The sequence below is a fragment of the Cydia splendana genome, chromosome 8 (genome assembly GCF_910591565.1).
Source record: "Cydia splendana chromosome 8, ilCydSple1.2, whole genome shotgun sequence".
NCBI lineage: Eukaryota > Metazoa > Arthropoda > Insecta > Lepidoptera > Tortricidae > Cydia > Cydia splendana.
In genome coordinates this window covers 310,803-335,136 of record NC_085967.1, presented here as the reverse complement: position 1 = coordinate 335,136, position 24,334 = coordinate 310,803, and the positions used below count along the sequence as shown (strand labels likewise).

Below are 24,334 nucleotides of genomic sequence, written 5' to 3'. Positions count from 1 at the left end.
GCGCTTCGCGACCTATTTTTTACACGGCAAAGTCGACTTTGCCGTCCATTTTTGAGAAAAGGTATTTTATGTTCCACGTTCCACTATTACAAATTCTTCTCCGTTCACTACAACCATTAATAAACAGGCAATAGCATTATAGGAACTGCGCAGGAAATACCATAATTATGACTTTTTAAATGTACCTAAGTACCTACAGCTAAGGCCATCACGCACATAAACACACATTCGTGTGCCTACCCTAAATTGCTATTGCAATAATAGTTCGTCAGAAACAGTTTATGCCCCGTTGCCCTCGCGTTTATTTAATGTGGTAATAAGTGCACTTGCATGTTTAAACACGGCACTTATAATAAAGTAGTACAGTACCTGCTTGTAGAAAATGTAAATGAATGTTAGTTGGTGGAGGCAAGCTTGTGGCGCGGCCGGGAACAATAGATATAAACGAGCGCGCGAGCGGCGGCGCGCGGCGCAGCACGCGGGGCTGGGCGGTCGCCTGTCAAACCTTCACAATTATTGCGTTCAGTCACTGAAGTGGGGACGAGCCAGCCCACCCCCAGGCACGACCCACAGATGTTTGAAAGATTCAATATCAATCTTTGTAGTATAATATAGTCGAGAACTGTAATACAAGTTGTTTTCTATGGATCGATACCTATACCTGTCACTCGACGACCGTTTCGATTCCTCGAATTTTTTCGACAAATAACCCACGTGAAACCTGCTAAGTTAATATCTGCGATGAAAATGTAGGTACCGTCCGCCATAACACTTAAGTAACTCACCAATATACTCGCTGCGCTACGGGTTCTCCTCCGAAGGCCGCCGACTCCGGACACAGAGGAACTGGCACCGCTACACCAAACTACACACTCACACACACTTAGCTTATTTTCATGAATTATGAATTAATGAATATGTAATTTATAAGTCACTCCTATCACCGTTAGATATCACTGTGATTCCTAGCGTGAATTTTATTGACTGACGCGTGACCGGCGTGAGCGTGACAGAAGACACATGGAAAACACCAGTGATGTTGAGTGATGATGTGATGCATGAGTATCAAAATCGATGTTGTATAGGTTTGTATTCCAGGTTAGTTAAATTAAAAAGAGGAATATAATAGTGTAGCGTACAGATGTAGTGCATTATTGTTTTCCGTCGTATTTTCTCTTAATCGTTCGTATTTGTCAGCATGCTACTTCAGTCAACCTCAGTACTTTTTGTACCGAGACTGACTGAAATAGCAAGACACAGTCTTAAGTTTCCGTGAAAATACGATGGAAAATAATTATGCACTACTTTCATCTGGAAATTTCATGAGAAATAAGTACTAGTAAAATATTTGTTTTAATATTTATTATATAACAGTCAATCGATCGGGGCAAGATTTACCAACGACATCAAACACTACTTCCGCGGGACGAAGTAGACATTCAATTTTAATATTTACAAACGAACATAACATTTACAACACCGGCCGGGCTACGGGCACGATACAGGATCATACAACATACAAATCGTAATCGTTAACAAAAATACAAAAATAATACTGTAGAATACAATAAATATCGAGTACAAGAGGAAGTACATTAAAGCTCGGTTGTCGCCTTCACTTGGCGTTCGTCACAGCGCACACTGTCACGTCACTAGTGTCATACGCGCGTGAAACGAAACACAGATTCGCGCATTTGTCATTTGGTTGTCACTAGTTACCACTTATATCCACGCGGGTAGAAATATAGCACAGAGATGACGCGTGCAAATGTCTTGTAAATACACATGCGTGGGTTTATTGGCGCTCAACAGACGGTCTCCATGGGGACCTTGGCGGGCGCCGCGGGAGCAGCGCTGGAGGGCGGCGCGGCCGTGGTGTTGGTGAGCGACTCGCCGCAGGACGGCAGGTGCGTGGAGGAGTGCGTGGCGCGGTCGGGGCGGCGACGCGCGGGCGGCGAGGGCGCGCGGCAGCAGCGCGCCAGCGCGTCGCGCAGCGCCGCCAGCGCGGCCGGCTGCGCGCCCACCACCAGGAAGATTAGCACGCCCTGCAGCGCGTTCAGTAGGTCCGTGCCGTACCACACGTACTCGGGCCCGCCCGCCACCCACGACACCACGTCGGCACCCCACGTCACGCCCATCACCACCACCAGCTTGGCGCATACGCGCCCCAGAGCGGCCCTATACAACATTATACTGGTTAGCTTTTTTATAAATCTATCTAATCTAATCTAATACCTTTAAACGAGCAATTCTTGTATATTTATTTGTATATATGTACCTATATATATATATATATATATATCCTCGAAATATATATATATATATATATATATATATTTCGAGGATCTCGGAAACGGCTCTAACGATTTCGATGAAATTTGCTATATAGGGCCGAAAAATCGATCTAGCTAGGTCTTAATTATCTCTGTGAAAACGCGAACTTTTGAATAGGCATTTATATGTTTTCCGAGAAAAGCTCGTTCTCCCAGATATTATACATTAAGATTACTATCTTGTAGAAAAGCATTTCCAAACTCATGAACGGTATGAAAAAAATACTCGCGTAGCAAAATGTGGGTCAGTTATTCAACTATAAAGTAACCTATTCAAAGCACAGTATGCGGAAGTTATCTTAATTAACTATCGTCAGCAGTGACTATCGATAAAGAGTTAATTATTAGAATTTCAATAAAGGTTTATTTATTGCTAAGGCGCTAGAATTCAAACTAATTGCATCACGTTGCAGAATTTTATTTGTCGATTGAATTATTTATTTGGCACTGTAACGAAACTTGCATGCAAGTGCGCGCACCATGTATCAGGGAGGAACAATTAGTTATAACACACTCAGAGAGACTCACCGTTCGCTCGTCGATTTGACTTCGTCGCGTCGCCAGAGGCCACAGGTGAGCTGCCTGGTGGTGGACACGAACAGCGCCAGGTTGACCAGCAGCAGCACGCCCACCGGCCCGAAGAAGTACACCAGAATCTCCGCGTCGCCGTAGAACCAACAGCGCTGGTCGCCGAACCTCGGGCGGAGGAGGTCAGGGCCCTCGGGGGGCGGGGGAAGGGCGTCGAGCAGCGCCGCGATGCCGGCGATGCAGAGCGGGCCGCCCCACGCGTACACCGTGTACACGCGAAGGCGCCACGACTCCTGCCCGCGCTCGAGACTCGTCGGACGGAAGTCCCTAAGGAAATGAGACCGTCAGAATCGACAGGTGAGAAAATTGTTAGTGTGCTAACCTAATTTGTTTGTTGATTCGGTAAATGGTGAGGTGTATAAAGCAGTGATCTCCAAACTACGGCCCTCGGGCCAAATCCTGCCCGTGGCACGTAAACCCCTACTGAGAGTTGAACATGTAAGTACCTACTCTTGACCCGCAATAAAGGCTTCGTCACACAGGCGCGTTTTCCGCAAGGAAAACGCATCTGTGTGACGGAACCTTAAGGATGCGGGAAAGCCGAAACCCAAAAAAATTAGTTTTAACTAACTTATGAGGTCTTGAGTATACATGCCTAGTAGGTAGATAGCCTAGCTCTCTATGCTCCTTGCAAATTTTTATATAATACATTATTATTATTATTAAAGCCTTTCTTATACGAACTGTTAACATTTCATTTAACAATTATAATTTTATGTATGTATATTTCTATATGCATGTTCGTAAGGTCTTTTTGACCTAGGCCTCTTCCGAATCGCCTTTTTCTAATATTTTTAAGTATTTGTCCAACATTTTCTTCCATTCTTGTCTATCTATTGCCATTTCTTTCCAGTCTTTTCCTATTGTTTCTATTAGGTCTTTTTCCCATCTTGTTTTTGGTTTGCCCTTTTTTCTTTTACCAATTTTTGGATTCCAATTTGTTGCTATTTTTGTCCATCTGTTGTTTTTCATCCTGGCTATGTGCCCGGCCCAATTGTATTTTTGTTTCAATATATGTATTACTGCATCTATAAATCTTGTTCTTCTTCTTATCTCTGTGTTTCTAACTCTGTTTGATAACTTTATGTTAAGGACACTTCTTTCTATTGACCGTTGACATACTTGAATTCGTTTGATGATATCTCCTGTGTAATACATATTAGGTCAAAATTATATACCTTTGACAGTCCAAAATCGCACCTACCTATACAATACTACATGTTTAGGTATTAGCCGGGCAACAATATTGATAAGCTTAATAATTATAATTAACAATAATTTTAGTCCGGATAGTCCGCCGGTTCCTCTCTCTGCGGCCCTGACCGCCGGTAGCTTGAGCCCTGCCCCGCTGCTGGCGGCACCCTAGGTTAAGTTTTTTATAATGTATTTTTGTATTTTACTGTTATATTCATGTTATAAAGAGCCTAACTTATGAAGGAAAATAAATAAAGATTATAATAATTTAATTAGTTTTAGGTGTGTATGTGATTTTATTTTTATGTTTTTGACATGTATGTTTTTACCGTATTAAACGCTCTGAATCTGAATCTGAATCTGAATATTCTTGTGTAGTAAATGAAATATACATTCAATTTTTAAGGACACTGGGGCATGTCCTTAAAAATGTACCAGCCTTTATACCTAGCCCGCCTATCTATAAGATCAATAAATAAGCCATTAGTAATTCATAGAAGCAAAGGTCATAAATAACGCATTCCACGATGAATAATGAGTTAATGACCAATATCGCAAATAAATTCCTCGTTGATGGATTTTTCACCTTGATGGATGGAACTAAGTGTTGTGAGTTAAAACAAAGTTTCTGTATGTAGTAGTGAGAAAGATAACTTTCTCGATTCTCTAAGAGGCCTAATAATAATAATAGGCTTTTCATCTGTGTCAGATGTTTTAAGCAGCATCCTGGTTACGACAATTGCGTTCGTGGCTGTATAGTCCTATGCGAGAGAGGCTAAGAGGCCTAACTTAACCACTAAATAGTGGTAACACGTGAACCCTTCCTGTCCGGAATGACATGACAACATCCATCAACATAGCTGTCTCTCCGTGACTGCTGCTTAAAACTCTTAAAAGGTCAGTGTTAATAGCCGTCTATTCCGCCGATACAATTACGATCAATCAAACGAGAATTGGAGTCGTGAGTCGTGAGTGGTATACATATACCTAATATACGAATGTGTGGCGACGGCGGGTTACAGGCCTGCTTGGAACGGTTTTGGCAACTTGTGCAATTATCGGCTGTGTTTCTATAGGTACTTTCTATGCCTGAGGATTTCGTTGCTTAGGTTTTAATAATGTATGGATCCCTATCAAATGTAACTCCGGCCTAACTAGGGTTGTTAATTGTTATAACTTAATGTGTGCAAGTCATTTTTGCGCGGATGTTGTGTGTAAGTGTTGTATAATAGGGCATGGAGTACCAGTCCCGGTACCAAGAATTTCATTTCCCGGTTCTGGGCATGGCCGGAAGCGGGATTCTTGGTTCTTGCTGGTTCTCAAGGCATCTTATGAGAATTTTAAGGTATTGTTTATGTTAGCGTACAATCTTTATGAATGACTAACTCTCATTTAAATAATTGCATACTTAAGTATTAATAAATTACTTTTTTATATAAAACAAAAACTTTAATTAGCGTCCAACCTATTTTACGAAATTAACCGGCACACTTTGCCTCCGCCTCCGCACACGGCCGTAGTCGATGCACTCAGCACGGCAGGGCATACAGAAGTTAAAAATTCAACCCGAGAACGGAATATTTTCATATATGTATAATACCAACTTCCTAGAAGAAGAATATTCGACTATAATACTAAAAAACTACTTAAGATTTAAAAACTAAACAACTTAAAGATATATAGACTGGTCATATTTTTCATAAAATCGATTTCGACTGGCAAAGCATATTACTTTTTGGCAACCGGGTTTTTTAACCTAATTAAACCCCGCTGAATCCGAATTTGCCGGTTGCTCGATCGAAATCTTGGCCGGAAGTGAGATATTTGACATTAAAAGTCCCTTTTTTAGTTTTTCGTAAATAACTCTTAAACGGCGGCGCATATCTAAAAATATTCTATTACATAAGTAATCTGCATAAAATTGTCTACAAGAAAGATTCAGTACAATTTTTCGCTGGGATCAATATTCAAAGAGATATGAACGCGGGAAATTTAATTATAATCACTTCTAAGGTCCCTTTTTTTAGTTTTTCGTAAATAACTCGTAAACGATGGCCAATATCAAAAAATGTTGTAAAAACGATAATAAATAATAATCTACACAAAATTTTGTACAAAAAAGATTCAGTACAGTTTTCGCAGGGATCAATATTTAAAAAGATAATAAATAGGGAAAGTTAATTATAATAAATTCTAAGTTTCCTTGTTTTTACTTATTCGTTAATAATTTGAAAAGTATGACTCATAGCAAAAAAAATCTTATACATAAATAATAAACATAAAATTTTCTACAAGAAACACGTAGAACACTTTTCGCTAGGATCAATATTTAAAAAGACAAAGCAGCGGATAAGTTAATTATAATCAATTTTAAAATCCCTTTTTAGTTTTTTGTAAATAACTCGTAAACGGTGTCCCATAGCAAAATAGGTTTTTCTTTTTAAGAAAAAAATATCTACATAAAACTTCCTCCAAAAAACCTCCTGAATACTTTTTTCTAGGATCAATATTTAAAGCGATATTAAAGGAAGAAAGTTAATTACAATCAGTTCACAGGTCACTTTTTTTTAGTTTTTCGTAAATAACTCGTAAACGGTGGCCCGTTGCAAAACAATATTATACATAAATATTAAACATAGAATTGTCCACAAAAAAGGTTCTGTACACTTTTTCGCTACGATCAATATTTAATGAGGTTTTAAAGGGGGTAAGTTAATTATAATCAATTCTACACATTATTTAACTTTCCCCCTTTAATAGCTTTATAAATATGGATCCTAGCGAAAAGTGTTCCACATGTGTCTTATAGGAAATTAAATGTAAATTATTTATGTATCAGATTTGTTGTTGTTAGTTTTATTTTATAAAATTGTTGATGTTATTATTTTTGCTTGTATGTAAATTCAATGTTGACGTGTAAAAGTGCCCTTGTGGCCTATTTGCTGAATAAATGTTGATGTTTGATGTTTTTATTTGCTATGGGTCATACTTTACAAATTAAATACGAAAAACTAAAAAAATGTGATTTGTGAATTGATTGTAATGAACTTTCTTCCTTTAATATCGTTTCAATATTGATCCTAGAGAAAAGTGTTCAATATGTTTTTGTAGAAAATTTTATGCCGATTATTTATTTACAAGAACATTAAGAACTTATTTTGCTATGAGCCTTATTTTACGAGTCATTTACGAAAACCTAAAAATAGGGACCTGGAAATTGATTATAATTAACTTACCCACTTTAATACCTCTTTAAATATTGATCGTAGCAAAAAAGTGTACAGAACCTTTATTGTGGACAATTTTATGTTTAATATTAATGTATAATATTGTTTTGCAACGGTCCACCGTTAACGAGTTATTTACGAAAAACTAAAAAAATGTGAACTGATTGTAATTAACTTTCTTCCTTTAATATCGCTTTAAATATTGATCCTAGAGAAAAGTATTCAGGAGGTTTTTTGGAGGAAATTTTATGTAGATAATTTATTCTTAAAAACCTATTTTGCTATGGGACACCGTTTAAGAGTTATTTACAAAAAACTAAAAAGGGATTTTAAAATTGATTATAATTAACTTATCCGCTGCTTTGTCTTTTTAAATATTGATCCTAGCGAAAAGTGTTCTACGTGTTTCTTGTAGAAAATGTTATGTTTATTATTTATGTATAAGATATTTTTTGCTATGAGTCATACTTTTTAAATTATTAACGAATAAATAAAAACAAGGAAACTTAGAATTTATTATAATTAACTTTCCCTCTTTATTATTTTTTTAATATTGATCTCTGTGAAAACTGTACTGAATCTTTTTGGTACATAATTTTGTGTAGATTATTATCTTTTAACAACATTTTTTGATATTGGCCACCGTTTAAGAGTTATTTACGAAAAACTAAAAAAAGGGACCTTAGAAGTGATTATAATTAAATTTCCCGCGTTAATATCTCTTTGAATATTGATCCTAGCGAAAAATTGTACTGAATCTTTCTTGTAGGCAATTTTATGCAGATTACTTATGTAATAGAACATTTTTGCTATGCGCCACCGTTAAAGATTTATTTACGAAAAACTAAAAAAGGGACCTTTAATATCAAATATCTCACTTCCGGCCAAGAATTCGATCAAGCAACCGGCAAATTCGGATTCAGCGGGATCTAATTAGGTTAAAAAACCTGGTTGCTTAAAAGTAATATGATTTGCCAGTCGCATCAAGAAGGAGAGCGATTTTGAAATTTTTTTTCTAGTCTAAGCTAAGTCACCCGGGTTAAAATTTATAGATAAACACCTAATTCATCTCAATAGTTGTAATTTATTAGCTTTAAGGCTCCATTGGGACATACGATACGACACAAACATGTATACATGGATTACTAATATCATAGTTCTTTATGCAACCGGAATAAAAGTAGGTACCTACCTACTCGTACTGAACCATGCTTCAGATCAGATAAAAACAAATTGAAATAGAAAATTGGGTAATTTTTTACAATTTACCATTATTCGTAATATCGATTGGAATGCCTACTTTGCTAGGTTAGTTTGTCAGGTTATTTGGGTCCCCCGTTTCATAGCACCATTATTAAATGTTATTTAATGTCCGGAGCTAAAGTACTAAAACATTACTACTATTAAAATGCGAATAAATACGCATACTGATGAGTGATGAGAGCCGGGAAGTACCGGTACAGTCTTCAGTACCGGTTCTTTCGATACTATCAAATTCCCGGGAATTTGAAAACCGGGAATTCCCGGGAGCATTCCCTTGTATACCGGTACCGGCCTAACAATAATGGTGCTGGTAGTTTAGTCGACGAAGGGGCTTAATCACTACGAGATGTGCTGCAGCTGCACCGAGAACATCGTCGCATCTCATGTTACAGTCTAAACTCTACAAGTCTACAGCAACACATCGAATAAATAGTTACAGCGATTTCGTTGCAGTTTTTTGTAACTGATTTCTGGAACGGATGACATATCGGCGACGGTTCTTAAACAGCCACTATTTAGCCAGGTGTTATGGTTTTTAATTCGGCATCACCGCATCAGTAAGCGGCCCTATAATTTTATTTTTATGAGAGGTTTTTAAACTATTAAATCTATTAATTGGTATCTATTGTTTCTGACGGTTAAGGATTTATTAACCCTAAGATCAAACTACATATTATCTGTTCTTCAGTTTATGTTCATTTGTCAGAAAGGCTAGGATGATGTTAGGAAGGGTTCGGGTCCGGGCAACGGCCAAGAAGATGGGCAGTAGGTACTCACCGGAAGGTCCACCAGATGTTGAAGCACATGGTGTTGAGCCAGAAGAAGGCCGCCAGGAACAGGAAGTGCATGCACACCGCTGCCGACAACACACACACACCGTTATGTTCCAGCCCCACACATGTACACTGTAGATGGATAGATCAGATACCTACAATACTCTTTATATTGCTATTTGTCCATATTAAATTCTCTTTCACCTGTTAGTATTTGATCCTTTCGCATTTTCTGAAAGGTTAGCTGGAAGAGATCCCTTTTAGGGATAAGTTCGCCTTTGTACATAACATTTTTATTGTTGTTTTGTTTTTGTCCGTTTTATGTAAACCTGTTTATGTGCAATAAAGTGACATACATACATACATACTCTTTATTGACACACATCACCACATCAGTAAAAGATAAAACTAAAGAGCGATCTCTTCCAGACAAACTTTGGGTAGCGGTAACAGAGAATTTTGAGAAGTTACCCCAGTAATAAATAATCTCCAATTTTAGGAATCCCAAAAAGCTGCAAATTTTGTTGTCCGTAGTCTAGGAACAGTGACTAGGTATACCTAGTAGGTATATCGAGTAACGATAAAAGTTGGAAAGATAACCAGTATCAATAGTATCATCCAGCTTCTACGTTAAAAGTAATTTTGTTGCCAGGCGCATATCGAGTTTCGTGATGAAGTTTAGGTACACTGTATTTACAATTTTAAATCCAGATACCTATTTACCCTAAGTTTGGAAATCTTAGATATTAGTCTCGATAGAACTTAGCTTAGGTAGCTTAGGTACATTCATGTTAGAAAGTTTAAATGTTCGAGTTGACCACCTGCAGGTGCACCGTGCAGACAACCAACAGGACGGGATGCACCTAATACCTACGGTGGATTTAGAATTGTGGATTCAGCATGTCCGCGCGGATGTAAAAAGAGACATGCAGGTGGAAACGCTTTATCTATATTTAAATATATACCCTAGCGCCCTAGCAGTGTAGTGTATCTAGAAATTGAGGATTGAGTTGAGAGACTCACCTAGTGCTCGGCACAGCGTGGGCGGCACCTGGTCGGCGGCGAGCTGCGTGCCCGCCAGCAAGATATCGGCCAACATCAGCGACGCCACGTACTGCGTCTGGCAGCGCCAGTGCAACGCGTGGTGCGCCGCCGGCAGGGCGCAGCCGGCGGCCAGCGTCGCCGCCAGGAACGCCGCGCCCACCGCAAGCCCGCACCCGTACAGCAGGTGCCGTGGCGAGCGCGGGCTCTCCTGCGCCTCCGCCGCGCACGCCAGTACGCGCGCGCCCGACGAACCCTCTACCGCCTCCGCGCACCACGCGCCGCCCGCCACCAGCAAACCGCTCGCCAGTCGCAGTGACCCGTTGCCTTCCAGAGTCGCCTTCGCCAACTCCCCCGACACCGAGTACTGCATCCCCGGCGGGCATGCCGGCCAGCCGATGCTCACGTCCGCTTCGCCGGCGAACGTCCTCAGCTCCTGCCACGCTGCTGCCGCCCGAACGTCATCCGGCACGCAGCCGGCGCCGTCGTACACTTTCCCGGTCCCGCAACACTTGGACGGCGGCCGATCGTCGTCCTCCAGGCACACGAGAGCGGCCGCGTGGTCGGCGCAGTACCGCGTCGTCGGCAGCACGCGCGGCGGACTCCGCAGCATGATGGAGCCGTTGTTGGCGAGCAGCGCGTACGGCGCCGCGTCGGCGGGCAGCACGCGTAGGTCGGCACAGGCCGGCAGCGCGCCATCCGCCAGCCGCCAGTGCGGCGGCAGCTGCCCCGGCTTGAGGAAGGAGTTGCGCGCGGGCGCGTACACACGGGGCGCCCAGGGCCGGGCCTCGGCGTCCTCGACGCAGGAGGCGGCGGCGGCGGCGCGCGTGAGGACGGACGCCTGCAGCGCGTCGGCCGCCAGCGTGCGCCCGGCCGTGCAGCACCGCGGCACGGCCACGGGCGCCGGTCGCACGCCGTCGGCGCCCGCCACCGCCAGCAACGCTGCCGCCAGCAGCGACAGCATGGTGGTTATCGCGGGATCGAGTCGCACGCGCATCGCACACACTGGCACATTATCATCCTAGCACTAGGTTTCACACTATGTCAATCCAGAGAAGAGCACGATAGTCGGTAACAGAACGGTCATAATATTTCAACGGTGGATGCAGTAACATGTTCGGAAGTCGATCGCAGTAGCACGTGTAGTGGGGCTCGGCTCGGCATGGACACGTACTCCCGCCTCGAGCGCGCGGTTGACACTGACGGTCGGTCGGGTCGAGTCGGTCGGTTGCAATTGCAAGCTCGGCTCGCGGCCACTCCGCTCGACTCATCGCCCCCGGCCGTACCCCCCTCCACCCCGCCGCGTACGTGATTACAATACAACAATATCTACCTGCGGGTGCGGGACACCCGACCGCGTCATAAATGTCATAATCAAAACAAAACACTACATCCATCATAGGTACATCATGTCATGTCATAAGTTATAAATGTTATAATGAGAACTTGGGAGTTACAATAAGAAGTGTAAAAATATGGGTGCACTCATCATCATCATACTCAAAAATACATATTATGTCCCAATAACTCTTATAGACGAAGAGCTAGCTACGGAAATAGGTTTGCAATTTATAGAGCAACGAAAACCCTCTAGTTAGTGTGCCATACTATCATTATCAATTAATTCGGGCGCCTGGCAGCTGTTCAGCGGTGGGTGTGAGAGGTGTCAAATAAATTGAAGGTGTAAAATTTATAGAGCTCTGAGTTTGGTGTGATAAAAGGGGGGGGATAAAATGAAAAAAACGGATGATTGGCTTGTGCACTTGTCCGTCTTTTTACTCGCAGGTGCGGCGCAGTGGCATGAAAAAAACGGATGATTGGCTTGTGCACTTACTAATTCCACACCCACCGCTGAACAGTTGCCAGGCGCCCGAATTAATAAATAATGATAGTAACTAGAGGGATTTCGTTGCTCTATAAATTGCAAACCTATTACCGTAGCTAGCTCTTAGACCAGCAAGAACTATGGGACATAATTATTTTAGTTGTATGCATCCATATTTGTACACTCGGCTGTTGTACTACCTAGCTACCTACTCAACTAAGTACTAACCTATAAAGGCGAAATAATAAAACCGGCCAAGTGCGTATCGAACCATGCATAATAGGGAGTTTTTAATAGGTATCATGCAATAAGAAAAGGTTTTATCCAATAAAACTAATAAACAAAAGGCTCATTAATTAAGAAAGGAAGTTGTGATTGACTGAACTCTCAAAATATTTTTATGGTTGTAGTTTTTCTAATACCTTACCCATTGATTTGTAAACACGGCGTCCAGACATAGTGTAAAAGATGTGCGACAGAAAAATAACAAGAACAACACAACTTCACAAAGTTTTCTGTTGGACGACTTGTCGTGGAGTGAATGTCGTAGCGCGACCGGATCAACCGGATGGTAGGTCTATGGTCGTGCATATTTGCATATGAGACTGCTAGCGACATCTATTGACACGGCCACGAAAGACTCGGTTCCGTTAGCTAACGTTACGCGTTAGGTGACGTTAGAATGGTTCCGAACTCTCTGTCTACTCCAAGTTACTATTCAACGGTAGATGGCGTTAAAATTTCCGTGGGTATTTGTTGTTGTTTTGTTTTCCACCCGATATTCAAAACACAATCTAATCTCATGGATTGTATATGTTTATTATAAAAGTTTAAATAAAAAACAATACTCTTTTTTTGGGCAGTCGTGTAATAAAACAAAATAAACGTTCATGTGGCTTTTCGTATAAGCATTCTAATTAACTAATTACCTACTTATGTTGTGGACGTTTCCCACTATTAGTTATATGGAGTAGTTATAGGTATACCCAGAGATATGGCAAATAGATAATCCCGTTTTCAATGCACAAATCCGGATTCTTCTCCCGGAATTTAAACCACAAATCTCACAATACTTAATCCTATATACACATAATATGTAGGTATGTAGGTAGTTCTTTCCTCGGAAGGACAGGGTGGTGAATATTAATAAGTACCACTCGTTTTCTTTATATCAGAAACAATGCCGTGAAAATACAAGATAGGCAGGTATAAGTAATCGCATTTATTTATGGCCACAAGGGCTGTGGGCTTATGGATTTTAAAGTGTAAAAAGTAAAGTCGTAAAGTGACTCTAGCTCGAGACTCACTTGTTGTATTTATGGAGTAGGTATAATATGTATGATTTGCAATTGCTCTAGCTGACCTTATGCCTGTTAAATGTGCAGTTGACAAAAAAAAACAAATATTTAGCATAGGGTTGCCATACGTCCCGGTACGCCGGGACATGTCCCGGTTTGAAGCACGGTGTCCCGGCGTCCCGGCCGATAAGAAAATTGTCCCGGTTTAAAAATAATAGTTATTTAGTAGGGGGCTGGACTTGATAAATAATAATATACCTACATTTCTACGTTTCATATAGCCAAAATTAAAAAAAAATGTATTATGGAACCTACTTTTACCTAATGTCCAATATCAGTTTCTCAGACACACAATAATTAGATGATTATGTAAATTATGTTATTTTATACCTTTTAAAGTCTGTAATGTAGAGCTCGTATTTCAGGCTCCCAAGGGCCTAAAACCTCGTCAATGGAACTTCGGCCCTCCGAGTACCTAACTCTTGTACCTACATATGACCAGGGTTGGGCAGTATTTCAATTACATGTATTTGAAATACGTATTTGAAATACATTTTTGTATTTTGTATTTGTATTTCAAATACTACCTGGAAAAGTATTTTGTATTTGGTATTTCAAATACTGAACTCACATGTATTTTGTATTTTGTATTTTGTATTTCAAATACTTCAAGCATCAAAATACATTTCTACAAAATACATTTAATTAAATTCTATAATCCTAAAATGGAACGTTTATTTAAATATAATGTACGACTTGTACGAGGGCAAATACAATGCGCGAGCTATTCTGCGCGGAACTTTTCGTCAACAGCCAGGGTATAGGGTCATTGCAGTAGTTTCCGTCCATGCTCTAGTTTTAGACTACTTGACGGATTAGCAAATAATATATTTCATTTTTAATTTACTACTTGCGAAATATAATTTTGATATCATCATCATCGTAGTCATGGCAAAGTCGATGGAGGAACTCAGCATGATGCTCGATGACCTCAACCGAGTTTCACAACGGGTGGGCTTGAAAATGAACATGGACAAGACGAAACTTATGTCAAATGCCAATGTTGTGCCCATCCCAGTCTCTGTACTCGAAGTTGTTGACTCGTACATCTACCTAGGACAAGTAGTCCAATTAGGTAGGTCCAACTTCGAGAAAGAGGTCAACCGCCGAATCCAACTCGGTTGGGCAGCGTTCGGGAAACTACGTAATGTCTTTTCGTCCGACATACCTCAGTGCCTCAAGACGAAAGTCTTTAATCAATGTGTGTTACCAGTGATGACTTACGGCTCCGAAACGTGGTCTTTCACTATCGGCCTCATCTCAAAACTCAAAGTCGCTCAACGAGCTATGGAGAGGGCTATGCTCGGAGTTTCTCTACGTGATCGAATCAGAAATGAGGAGATCCGTAGACGAACTAAAGTAACCGACATAGCCCACCGGATTAGCAAGCTGAAGTGGCAATGGGCAGGCCACATTGCACGCAGAGAAGATGGCCGATGGGGTCGAAAAGTGCTCGAGTGGAGACCACGGACTAGCAAGCGCAGCGTAGGACGTCCACCCACAAGATGGACAGACGATCTTGTTAAGGTCGCCGGAAGACGCTGGATGCGGGTCGCTTCCAACCGGCACGTATGGAGGTCCAAGGGGAAAGGCCTATGTTCAGCAGTGGACGTCTTATGGCTTATGATGATCATCATCATCATCATCATCATCATCAGCCTGCTCTCGTCCACTGCTGGAGCTGGACATAGGCCTCTCCTATTGCACGCCATTGAGCACGATTTGCGGCAACTCTGAACCAGCTCTTGCCAGCCGCCTTGCGAAGGTCATCGCTCCATCTAGTCTTAGGGCGTCCTACGCTACGTTTGCCGATGCGCGGTCTCCACTCGAGAACTCGTCTACCCCAACGGTTATCGGTTCTACGGCTAATATGACCGGCCCACTGCCACTTCAGCTTGCTAATCCGGTGGGCTATGTCGACGACTTTAGTTCTCTGACGGATAACTTCATTTCGAATACGATCCCTCAGAGAGACTCCGAGCATAGCCCTTTCCATAGCTCGCTGAGCGACTTTGAATTTATGGACCAGTCCTGGCCCCAATTTCACCACGGTGACAGGTGCGACAATTGTAAAATCACTGTTGCTGACGTCACAGGCATCCATGGGCTACGGTTACCGCTTACCATCGGGCGGGTCGTATTCCTGTTTGCCACCATCATTGTATTATTTAAAAAAACTTTATTATATCGGAAAAAAACAGATATTTCTTTTGCGAAGTTTCTGACAATTGTCAAGATTGAGAAGAATTGTTGGTAATTCTTGACAGGTAATGAGTTATATGTCGGAATTTCGTGACAATTGTAGTGTTTCTTGTGACAATTGTCATAAACTTAGCAAGAGAAATATCTGTTTTTTTTCGATATAATAAAGTTTTTTTAAATAATACAATGATGGTGGCAAACAGGAATACGGCCCGCCCGATGGTAAGCGGTAACCGTAGCCCATGGATGCCTGTGACGTCAGCAACAGTGATGTTTTACAATTGTCGCACCTGTCACCGTGGTGAAATTGGAGCCTGGTCTATCCATAATTTTGATATGTAGACAGATATATATATTGTTTCGACATTAAGGATTGAAATCAGTCCAAATTTGTGCAGCAATGTAGGTTTATATTCAAATTTCGTCAAGTGGACGAAAACTAGCGAAATGACCCTATAAGTTTTTAGGAAAGGATATTCGTTAAAAAAAACTAAATGATTAAACAAAAAAATTGAAAGGTATTTTGTATTTTGTATTTGAAATACATTATTTTAAACACTGTAATTTGTATTTTGTATTTCAAATACCCGTCACCAAAGTAATTTGTATTTGGTATTTCAAATACTTTTAAAAATGTATTTTGTAATTTGTATTTGAAATACGTGGAAGCCAGTATTTTGCCCAACCCTGCATATGACACATATTATTGTTGAGTAACACTAGCGCTGCTTTCTTACAGATCGACCTTCGGCGTCGCTTAATTTTTAACAAATATAAAAATTTGATTTCAGAAGCTTGGCCTTTTGCCTCGCATGAAAGCTCACCGCGCTGGTTATAAGTACGCTTCGGGCACGGACTAAGTAATGTGGAGATTTCTGAGCTCGACCTTCAGCCTCACATTTTACCAAAATTTTTGGTTTGTCTTCCAAATTTCCTCTTCTTCAGCTTAGCCTTTGACCTCGCTGCGCCAAGCTCGGCCTGCGGTTTCGCTTTTTAATACAATGGACATTGGTTGGCGTCTATGCTCTAGCTGAGCTTATCCTGAAGCACGGCTTCGACCTCGCATGAAAGCTAGCCTCACTGAGGAAATTCGGATTTTTAGGCCCGGCCCGGCCTTTTTAACACGCTTTCACAATTTTGTCAAAAAAATTTCGCGCTCGCTGCGCTCGCGTTTTTTGCTGGTTGACCCTGAATCCCCTGAATCTACATGGTAGCTTGACTGGTCAATGAATAATCATTTAAACACATGGAAAATTTATCTCCGAAACTACTGTGCTAAAATTTTGAAAAAAAAAAAAACACAAAATAGTTATTTACCTATCTATAGGAAAACCTATTAGAAAAGTGCAGTCAAGCGTGAGTCGGACTTAATTATAGACATTTCACTCACGTTTCACATGAAAAAATACATTGTTATAAATTGTGTAACCCTTTAAACGCGACGCAAGTCCGACTCGCACTTGGCCGGTTTTCTTTAAATGTCCCGGTCTGAGTCCCCACACTTATGGCAACCCTAATTTAGCACAACGTTTTTAAGAGCTATACATATATGTAGATGCCTATTTTTACCCTTAAATAGCTACCTACTGCACGTAACTTATTTTGTTTAGAAGAGTGGAAGTCTACATTCTGAAGCTACTGTGCTAATTATATAGTCGTTACTTCAGTTAGGGTAGGTACTTGCAAAGGTGCTGTAGGATGGTGTTTAGCAAAAATGAGTCATCTCACATCCATTTTGCAATAAAATGTCAACTTTAAGCGTCAATTTTTTGAGTTGACATCTTATTGAAAAATTAATGTGGGTTGACTCATTATTGCTTAACAGCATCCGTATCTGAGTTAAACAAACCGTTTTAATAGAAGAATGCAGCTTGTTTATTGCACGCGATTTTTTATTTGTTTAGAAGAGTCGAAAGTTAACAAATAAGTACATGATGGTTGTTTTAACACTTAATTTCGGACTTATCCTCATTCAGCGCGAGTACCGATCACCGGCCCGGCCGCGCCCGCCGCCTCCGCCGCCGCCGCCGCCGCCGCTGCTAACACGACGCAATGCCGTATTTTATCTTATGATTATGTAGCCAATCACAAACACTCTTGTTCCTTCAGTATTTAATTTAACTACTACAAGTAGGTACAATAACCAAACCACAAACCTATCGGCGTTACTTAGGTAATGCAACTCGCACGCATATACCTATAGGTATGCGTTATTTAATAGCAAAAGAAAACGAACTTATCATTCGGGCGAAATTTAAATTTAAATTTACATCCGTGACAGTTACGAGTTTGAGAAAATAGGGCAGCCAATTTATACGTTACGTAGGTACACAATGCATATAGTGCATTGTTCAGTGAGCTCGTCCAAAACATAGAACCAGTATTGGTAAGAACAATATACGTGATTGCAGATCAGATTGAAACTGGTCTGATATCAAAGTGATCGCATAATGCGTTGTGTAACACGCAGGGCACATGTCGGCGCTTACGCCTTTGTCCACCGACGCATGGTTTTACGAGCTCTGCGTAAAGTAGCGGCGGTGCGATATGCGATAAAACTGCGTTGACACGACGAATTACCGATTATACCATTACTGGCGCATTTTACGCCGAATTATTGTAGTCACAGATCCGATTGTTAATCAGGCGTTGCACTCATGCGTCCAATTAATACCTATGCCTATATAACAATAGGGTATGCTATATAGTATAGTATCTCTTTTATAAGTTAGCACTTGGGTATAAGTGTGTGCAGTCGCCATCAGATATATCGAAGCGGTCAAGGCGCTCACAAATAATATAATATAAATAATTTTGTCAAGGTCAAGGGTGCGTGTTCAGATATTGTGGACACTGGCCGCTCCGATATATCTGATGGCGACTGTTACACTGTGTAGGTACTAGGTAGGTGTTACCTACTATGTATGACAACATTTACATGCTGTATTTAAAATCAATTACGTACAGGCAACGCCTCTACAATTCACATCGTAAACGAAAATATCGAAATATGTATAGCAAAGCCGGAGAAAAATAAATGTAGGTACCTACATCTAGGTTTGACCTATATTTCTGTCGCTTTCTCTATACGAGTCTACAGTGGGTATACACATGGCAGGCTCGGCCACGTCCTCGGTGGGAGGATCTTTCAGGACATTCAGAATTAATCCATCCCCGGCCGACGACGAGAACAAATAACAATTTTATTTTGTATTGCTACCACCAACCACAAGCTTCACACAATAAATAACTTAATCCCAGGCCTTTGACCAGTTAGAGTTAGGTATAATAACTCGTATCGCTTACTGAATGAAACATCACTTTTGAAAACTATTTTTATCATAGAAAATGCAACCTTGTGATGTACAATATAAAGAGCACCATTGAAAAAATATTGCAAAATACAGTACCTATCAACAACGAGTATCAACCTTAGACCATACTGAGTAGGTCAAAAGTCAATCTGATACCAATTATTGCAATGACGCATCGAACGGCTGTCGTGTCGTGGCAAACATGTACGTATTCCGTGAGGAGAGCTGTGCCCTAGTGGCCTGTGTTGTATGAGAGGCTCAAAGAGGCTAGTAAACAGAGTAGGCTGTCAACCCCCCATTCATCGCTGCTGTTTAACACGTTCAATGTCCGCGAGCCCCGTAATACCATATTAACATTATTAACCTTATACTATATGGGTCACGTCACGGCAAGCCTCTTTTACAATGCCATAAGGTTAACAATTCAGGTTGGGACAGTGAACGTGTTAAAAGTGTAGCTATAATACTTACGAGTACCGGAGTACCTATCTACAGTCACCATCAAATAGACGGTGACGGCCAAAGTTCCCAAATAATTATATTTCCATGGTAAATAAGGCTTATTACGTAGGTATTTGGCCTATCGCAGATTGGCTCATTTATCGCTAATCGCTACCAGTCAGGCACTTGTCATTCCTGTCAAGGTCAAACTGTTGATAAATAAAAGACAAGATAAAGTACATGGCCATATATTGTCCCCTACGGCGGCTGCGGCGCGGGCGGGTCGTGTTGCGCGGCGGCGGCGGCGGCGGGCGCGGCGGGCGGCGGCGGCGGCGGCGCGCGGCCCGGCTCGGGCTCGGCGTACTTGGGCGGGTTGGCCCACGGGTTGTAGCCCAGCACCGACAGCATGGGCGCCAGCTCCGCCATGTCGGCGCGCACGTCCGCCGGGATGGCCGACACCCACTTGTCCAGTGCGTCCAGGTTCACGGGCCGCACCACTTGGTCCGACGACCGTTCCACGCTGTAACACACACCAATAACTCTTAAAAAAGTAGGCACCGGAAAAATGGGGTACTTTGAATCTATACTTTTAAACTATAAGAAATTGGTTTATGAACGCGTTATATGGACGCTTATCCAATCCAATGTTGCCTTATCAGTAGAACAGTGCCAATAAGGTTTTTAATTATCAGTCTTCGTTTATTAGCATAATTCTTTGTGCGGAGTGAAAGTGAAAAAGTTAATTGAATGCAAAAATACGCAAATAAGTTACCGTTAGTTATTGTTTTATATTATAGATCCACTCACACCAGTCTTGACCAAACTCTTTAATCAAATTATGACACAGAAAATAATTCCTAAAGAATGGGAAACATCAATTATAACTCTACTCTACAAAAAAGGTGACCCTACTGCTATAGAAAATTACAGACCCATAAGCTTGCAACAGACTGTTTACAAGGTATTTGGTACAGTATTACTGAAAAGAATATCACAAGTGCTTGATAGCCACCAACCAAGAGAACAAGCAGGATTTCAGCGAAACTACTCCACTATTGACGACATCTTTACCCTTACCCAACTCATTGAAAAGCATATCGAATATAGAAAAACATTATATATAGCATTCATTGATTATTCCAAGGCATTTGACTCTATACACCACAAGCCGTTATGGGAAGCGCTAGAAGAGCAGGGAGTACAAACAACATATATTAAAAGAAATCTACAGAAATCTTCGAGCAACACCGGCTTCCGACACATCGGAAGGGAGGGGCCCAAGCGATATCTCACCGTACAAATCTTTCTGCCATTTTTCGCGGGGGGAAAGGTGCACACAGTCGCACTTCTCACACACTTACATACAAAATCCAATCTGTAATGACGACACAAATACATAGAAAATGACACACGTCAAAGACAAATCTTGCAAACCTCGATCTCTTTTTGTGTACGGACGAGTGACAAGTGTCACAACACGCACACTAACACATTTTCGTTGAAGTATGTAATTGTATTCTGAGAGATGAGAAGTCGGATTTGTCGCACGACCGATCCGCAATTTGTACTGAACGAGCAAAATCGATAAATCCAACAATTACATGAGACTAAAATATAATAATTGTGTTTGAATGTAATTAAACGTATGATATGTAAAAAAAATATTACATGTGAAATGTAACACTTTCTTTTTGTAAATTTGATGTCCCTGTCACGTAAATATTCCTAGCCCGGCTGTGGGCTTTCCCTGAGGAAACTCACGGACAATTAAAGTTACTAAATTAAATAAAAACTAAATCTTACCAAAAGCTCAAGCAGGTGCTAAACCTATTTCCATCAACTATTCAGGGCAATAAAGGACATGAATGAAAGTTTGTTTTTGTGACACATCATTTATTACTAATTCGAACACGGGCAGTTACTCTACATGTAAATCATTAAGCTAGCATAAGCACCTTATTTTAATAATGTCAGACGACAGAGCTGGGTCGTGCCAGAAATGGTTCTAAAATGATTTACAAGCAGACCTATCTAAATTTGTTAGTCCCTAAATTATCATTTGCCATCACATATGATTCTACTAAATTCTTTAACTTTAAATTTGGAAATGCTTCTAGGACGGAAAGAAAGCGTACACCAACCTCATAACACTGTTCCACCAGTTCAAGCCCGACGTGTCATCCTCCGCTGTGCCGGAGCCGATTTGCAGCAGCGGGAATCTGACCCGACACCGCAGAGCAACACCGACGGACTAAGGTCTCAGTTTGAAAGTGACGTCATCTCCATCCAGCAGAAGAGCGAAATTCTTATGGCGAACTGCTCACCAGACACACTTGAAGTTTTAGGAATATGGACAGACTTCCATACTCTGATATGCGAACTGATTTCACATACGTAGTAACATAAAAACGAAAAACCCCAGTCAGCTGAAAGAAACAATTCAAGATTAATAACTAGTAGCATGTGCTCTGCTAACCTAAGAGACATTATATGATCTAAGTTTCTCACCAGCTGGAAATTCCTAGAGTGGACTCATCTCACAGCTGTGATACTCCCTCCCACCACATTGTTTTACCAGCAGACTGGAAACAAAGCGAAATGGTCAAACAAAGATTCAACAAGGAGTTGCACCTGAGGACATCCATATATTATCATATTCTACTTACTGTTTGTGGCAAAATAACAACAGCATGAGCTCCCTAGCTCATGGATGCAGCGGCTACTGCATAACCAAGCCTCTGATCGATGCTAACAGAGCATGATGTACTTCGCTTCACTGTTCTATGTATAAAAGATGCCCATCCAGGGCGAAAACCAGCCAGGAAATGATCTCAAACCATTCTGTCCCTGGGATGACACAATCAAAATAACAGTAACTAATGAAATTCATGGAATAATTTTATTTCAAGTATAACCCAAAGAAATAAATCATATTCAATTATTTGAATATATTTCAACCTATTTTGTATTTATAAATTAAGTTTTTGATTTAAATATTTATTAATATTATTCCATAAATTTAGGATTTAATTTGAAGGAGCAACACCATCAGCTTCAATTTGTTTCCTATTGGCAGAGTGCCTGTCATGTATATTGTTGCTACATCAAAGACTTCCTTGCCATAGAACAAAACTACACTATATTCGAGACAATCCTAAAAACGTTAAACTGAACTAACCATACAAAGTGCCGTGTCACAATACCCCTCTCCCCGCTGTTGCGTTTTACCAAGGGTAAAACGCTCGCTGTCCTCAGCGACTATCTAAATCTAAATCATGTGTCACAAGAAACGAAAAAAAAACACAAACAAAACAACCTCAACCATACTTAGTATGGGAGAACCCTAAACAAAAACCACCACCGAAGTGATTGTCGCAGGAACGAGATCCCTATCCAACAGAAAAGCCAAAGTAAACCACACAACTCCACATACCAAAACCAATAAACTAATAAATTTTGAATTTTCTATCTCGAACCCACACAACCTAAATACAAAAAAAATGTGGTATCCGCCAGCCGGAAAAATCCACACCGCAATATCCAACTAACCAGTTAACCATCCCTTGGTTCTACCAGCACAACTTTACCCAGTTGCGCTGGCAAAACCAAACCAACTGCCAGGACCGATGTTCAGCATACTCAAAATCTTCTCCGCTAGACCGGGCAAAATTAAAATCAAACAATTCCTACTACTAAGTTTACTAATATAAACTAGAGTAGCTAAATAACGAAATTTGCATTCCAAACTAAATTCAAAATATCCAAAATTACTAACCGCTAGTTAGCTAAATTATAATTATTTGTTATGTGCCTGAGAACGTGTGCTGAGAGAAAAATAAACGGACTACATAACCATATCGAAAAACAACGTCCGCGGTATGCAGTGCGCGCCCTGCGATACCTCACAAAATAAAGCCTCTCCTTCTCACACCAAAAAAACAACGCCAATCCACACATGCACGGAATCCGCCACGTATTGGCTAAAACCATCAGCACCATAACACCCAAATTTCTGCGTGACCTCGCACGACAGCAAAAAATAATCCCACATTAAAGACAACGCTCTTGACGTTAATTGAGCTATGGTTGCGCCGCTCCATACATTCATCGCTTTCAGTTCGTAGCATCCTTCCACGTTCATACTGTGTGGTGAAACAGTTATACCTGTTCGCCACGTCTCTGACAATTGGTGATTAAATATGACTTTGCAATATTTAACACTGTTGCTAAACTACAACCATAAAAACCTGTATGAGCTCTATTGTTCAGTCAACGGTGGCGGCGCGGCGAGCAGTACCCTGTACGCGGGCCGCACGTCCACCGTTCACCCTGTTCAGTCAACGATGGTGGCGCGGCGAGCAGTACCCTGTACGCGAGCCGCACGTCCACCGTTCACCAAACCAGAAGCTGCTACCTTCCCTTTCAGGTCTTTAATGTGCCATGATCCTATACTATGACCATTTTCAGTTTCTAACTCGTAGACTAAAGGCGACAACACTGCCTTTACTCTACACTTAACATATTTCGGGGCGAGTTTCGCCATCCTAAAATTCTGTGCGTCACTCTGCACATAATTACGTTTCCATACTAAATCGCCTACTGCAAATTGTTCTGGACGTCTTCTCAAATTATAATTCCTAGCATTTGTTTCGTGTGCTCTCAATAAACGTAACCTAACCTGATGAAAAATATCCTTTAAAATCCCGAAATTACCCGCATATTCCTCCCTAGGTACACCTGGCTCGTAGTCCCTATCTGTGTCCTTATAAAACGAC

General features: G+C 41.1%; 2 protein-coding genes across 3 annotated transcripts in view; both read right to left on the bottom strand.

Annotated features, from left to right (window-relative positions):
* Window positions 1–1,347: 1,347 nt before the first annotated feature.
* LOC134792591 (probable G-protein coupled receptor Mth-like 1) lies at window positions 1,348–11,615 on the bottom strand. Its single transcript, XM_063763823.1, has 4 exons — window positions 10,402–11,615; window positions 9,383–9,461; window positions 2,862–3,188; window positions 1,348–2,178 (listed from the first exon to the last, which is right to left on the bottom strand). The coding sequence occupies exons 1-4, from the start codon at window positions 11,414–11,416 to the stop codon at window positions 1,806–1,808; spliced, it is 1,794 nt and encodes a 597-aa protein (XP_063619893.1). The 5' UTR covers window positions 11,417–11,615; the 3' UTR covers window positions 1,348–1,805.
* Window positions 11,616–19,791: 8,176 nt separating this feature from the next.
* LOC134792590 (protein-tyrosine sulfotransferase) overlaps window positions 19,792–24,334 on the bottom strand; it is a 46,401-nt gene continuing 41,858 nt past the window's right edge. For both annotated transcript variants that reach the window (XM_063763821.1, XM_063763822.1), the window contains exon 5: window positions 19,792–20,079. In XM_063763821.1, coding sequence (XP_063619891.1) covers window positions 19,818–20,079 — 262 coding nt within the window. In that variant the 3' untranslated portion in view covers window positions 19,792–19,817. The remainder of the gene's footprint in view (window positions 20,080–24,334) is intronic.

Coding starts and splice junctions, on each gene's coding strand:
- LOC134792591 (XM_063763823.1), bottom strand. CDS start 11,416: ATGCGCGTGCGACTCGATCCCGCGATAACCACCATGCTGTCGCTGCTG. Junction 9,462..10,401: donor CACGCTGTGCCGAGCACTAG/GTGAGTCTCTCA, acceptor TGTTGTCGGCAG/CGGTGTGCATGCACTTCCTG. Junction 2,179..2,861: donor GTCAAATCGACGAGCGAACG/GTGAGTCTCTCT, acceptor AATGTTGTATAG/GGCCGCTCTGGGGCGCGTAT.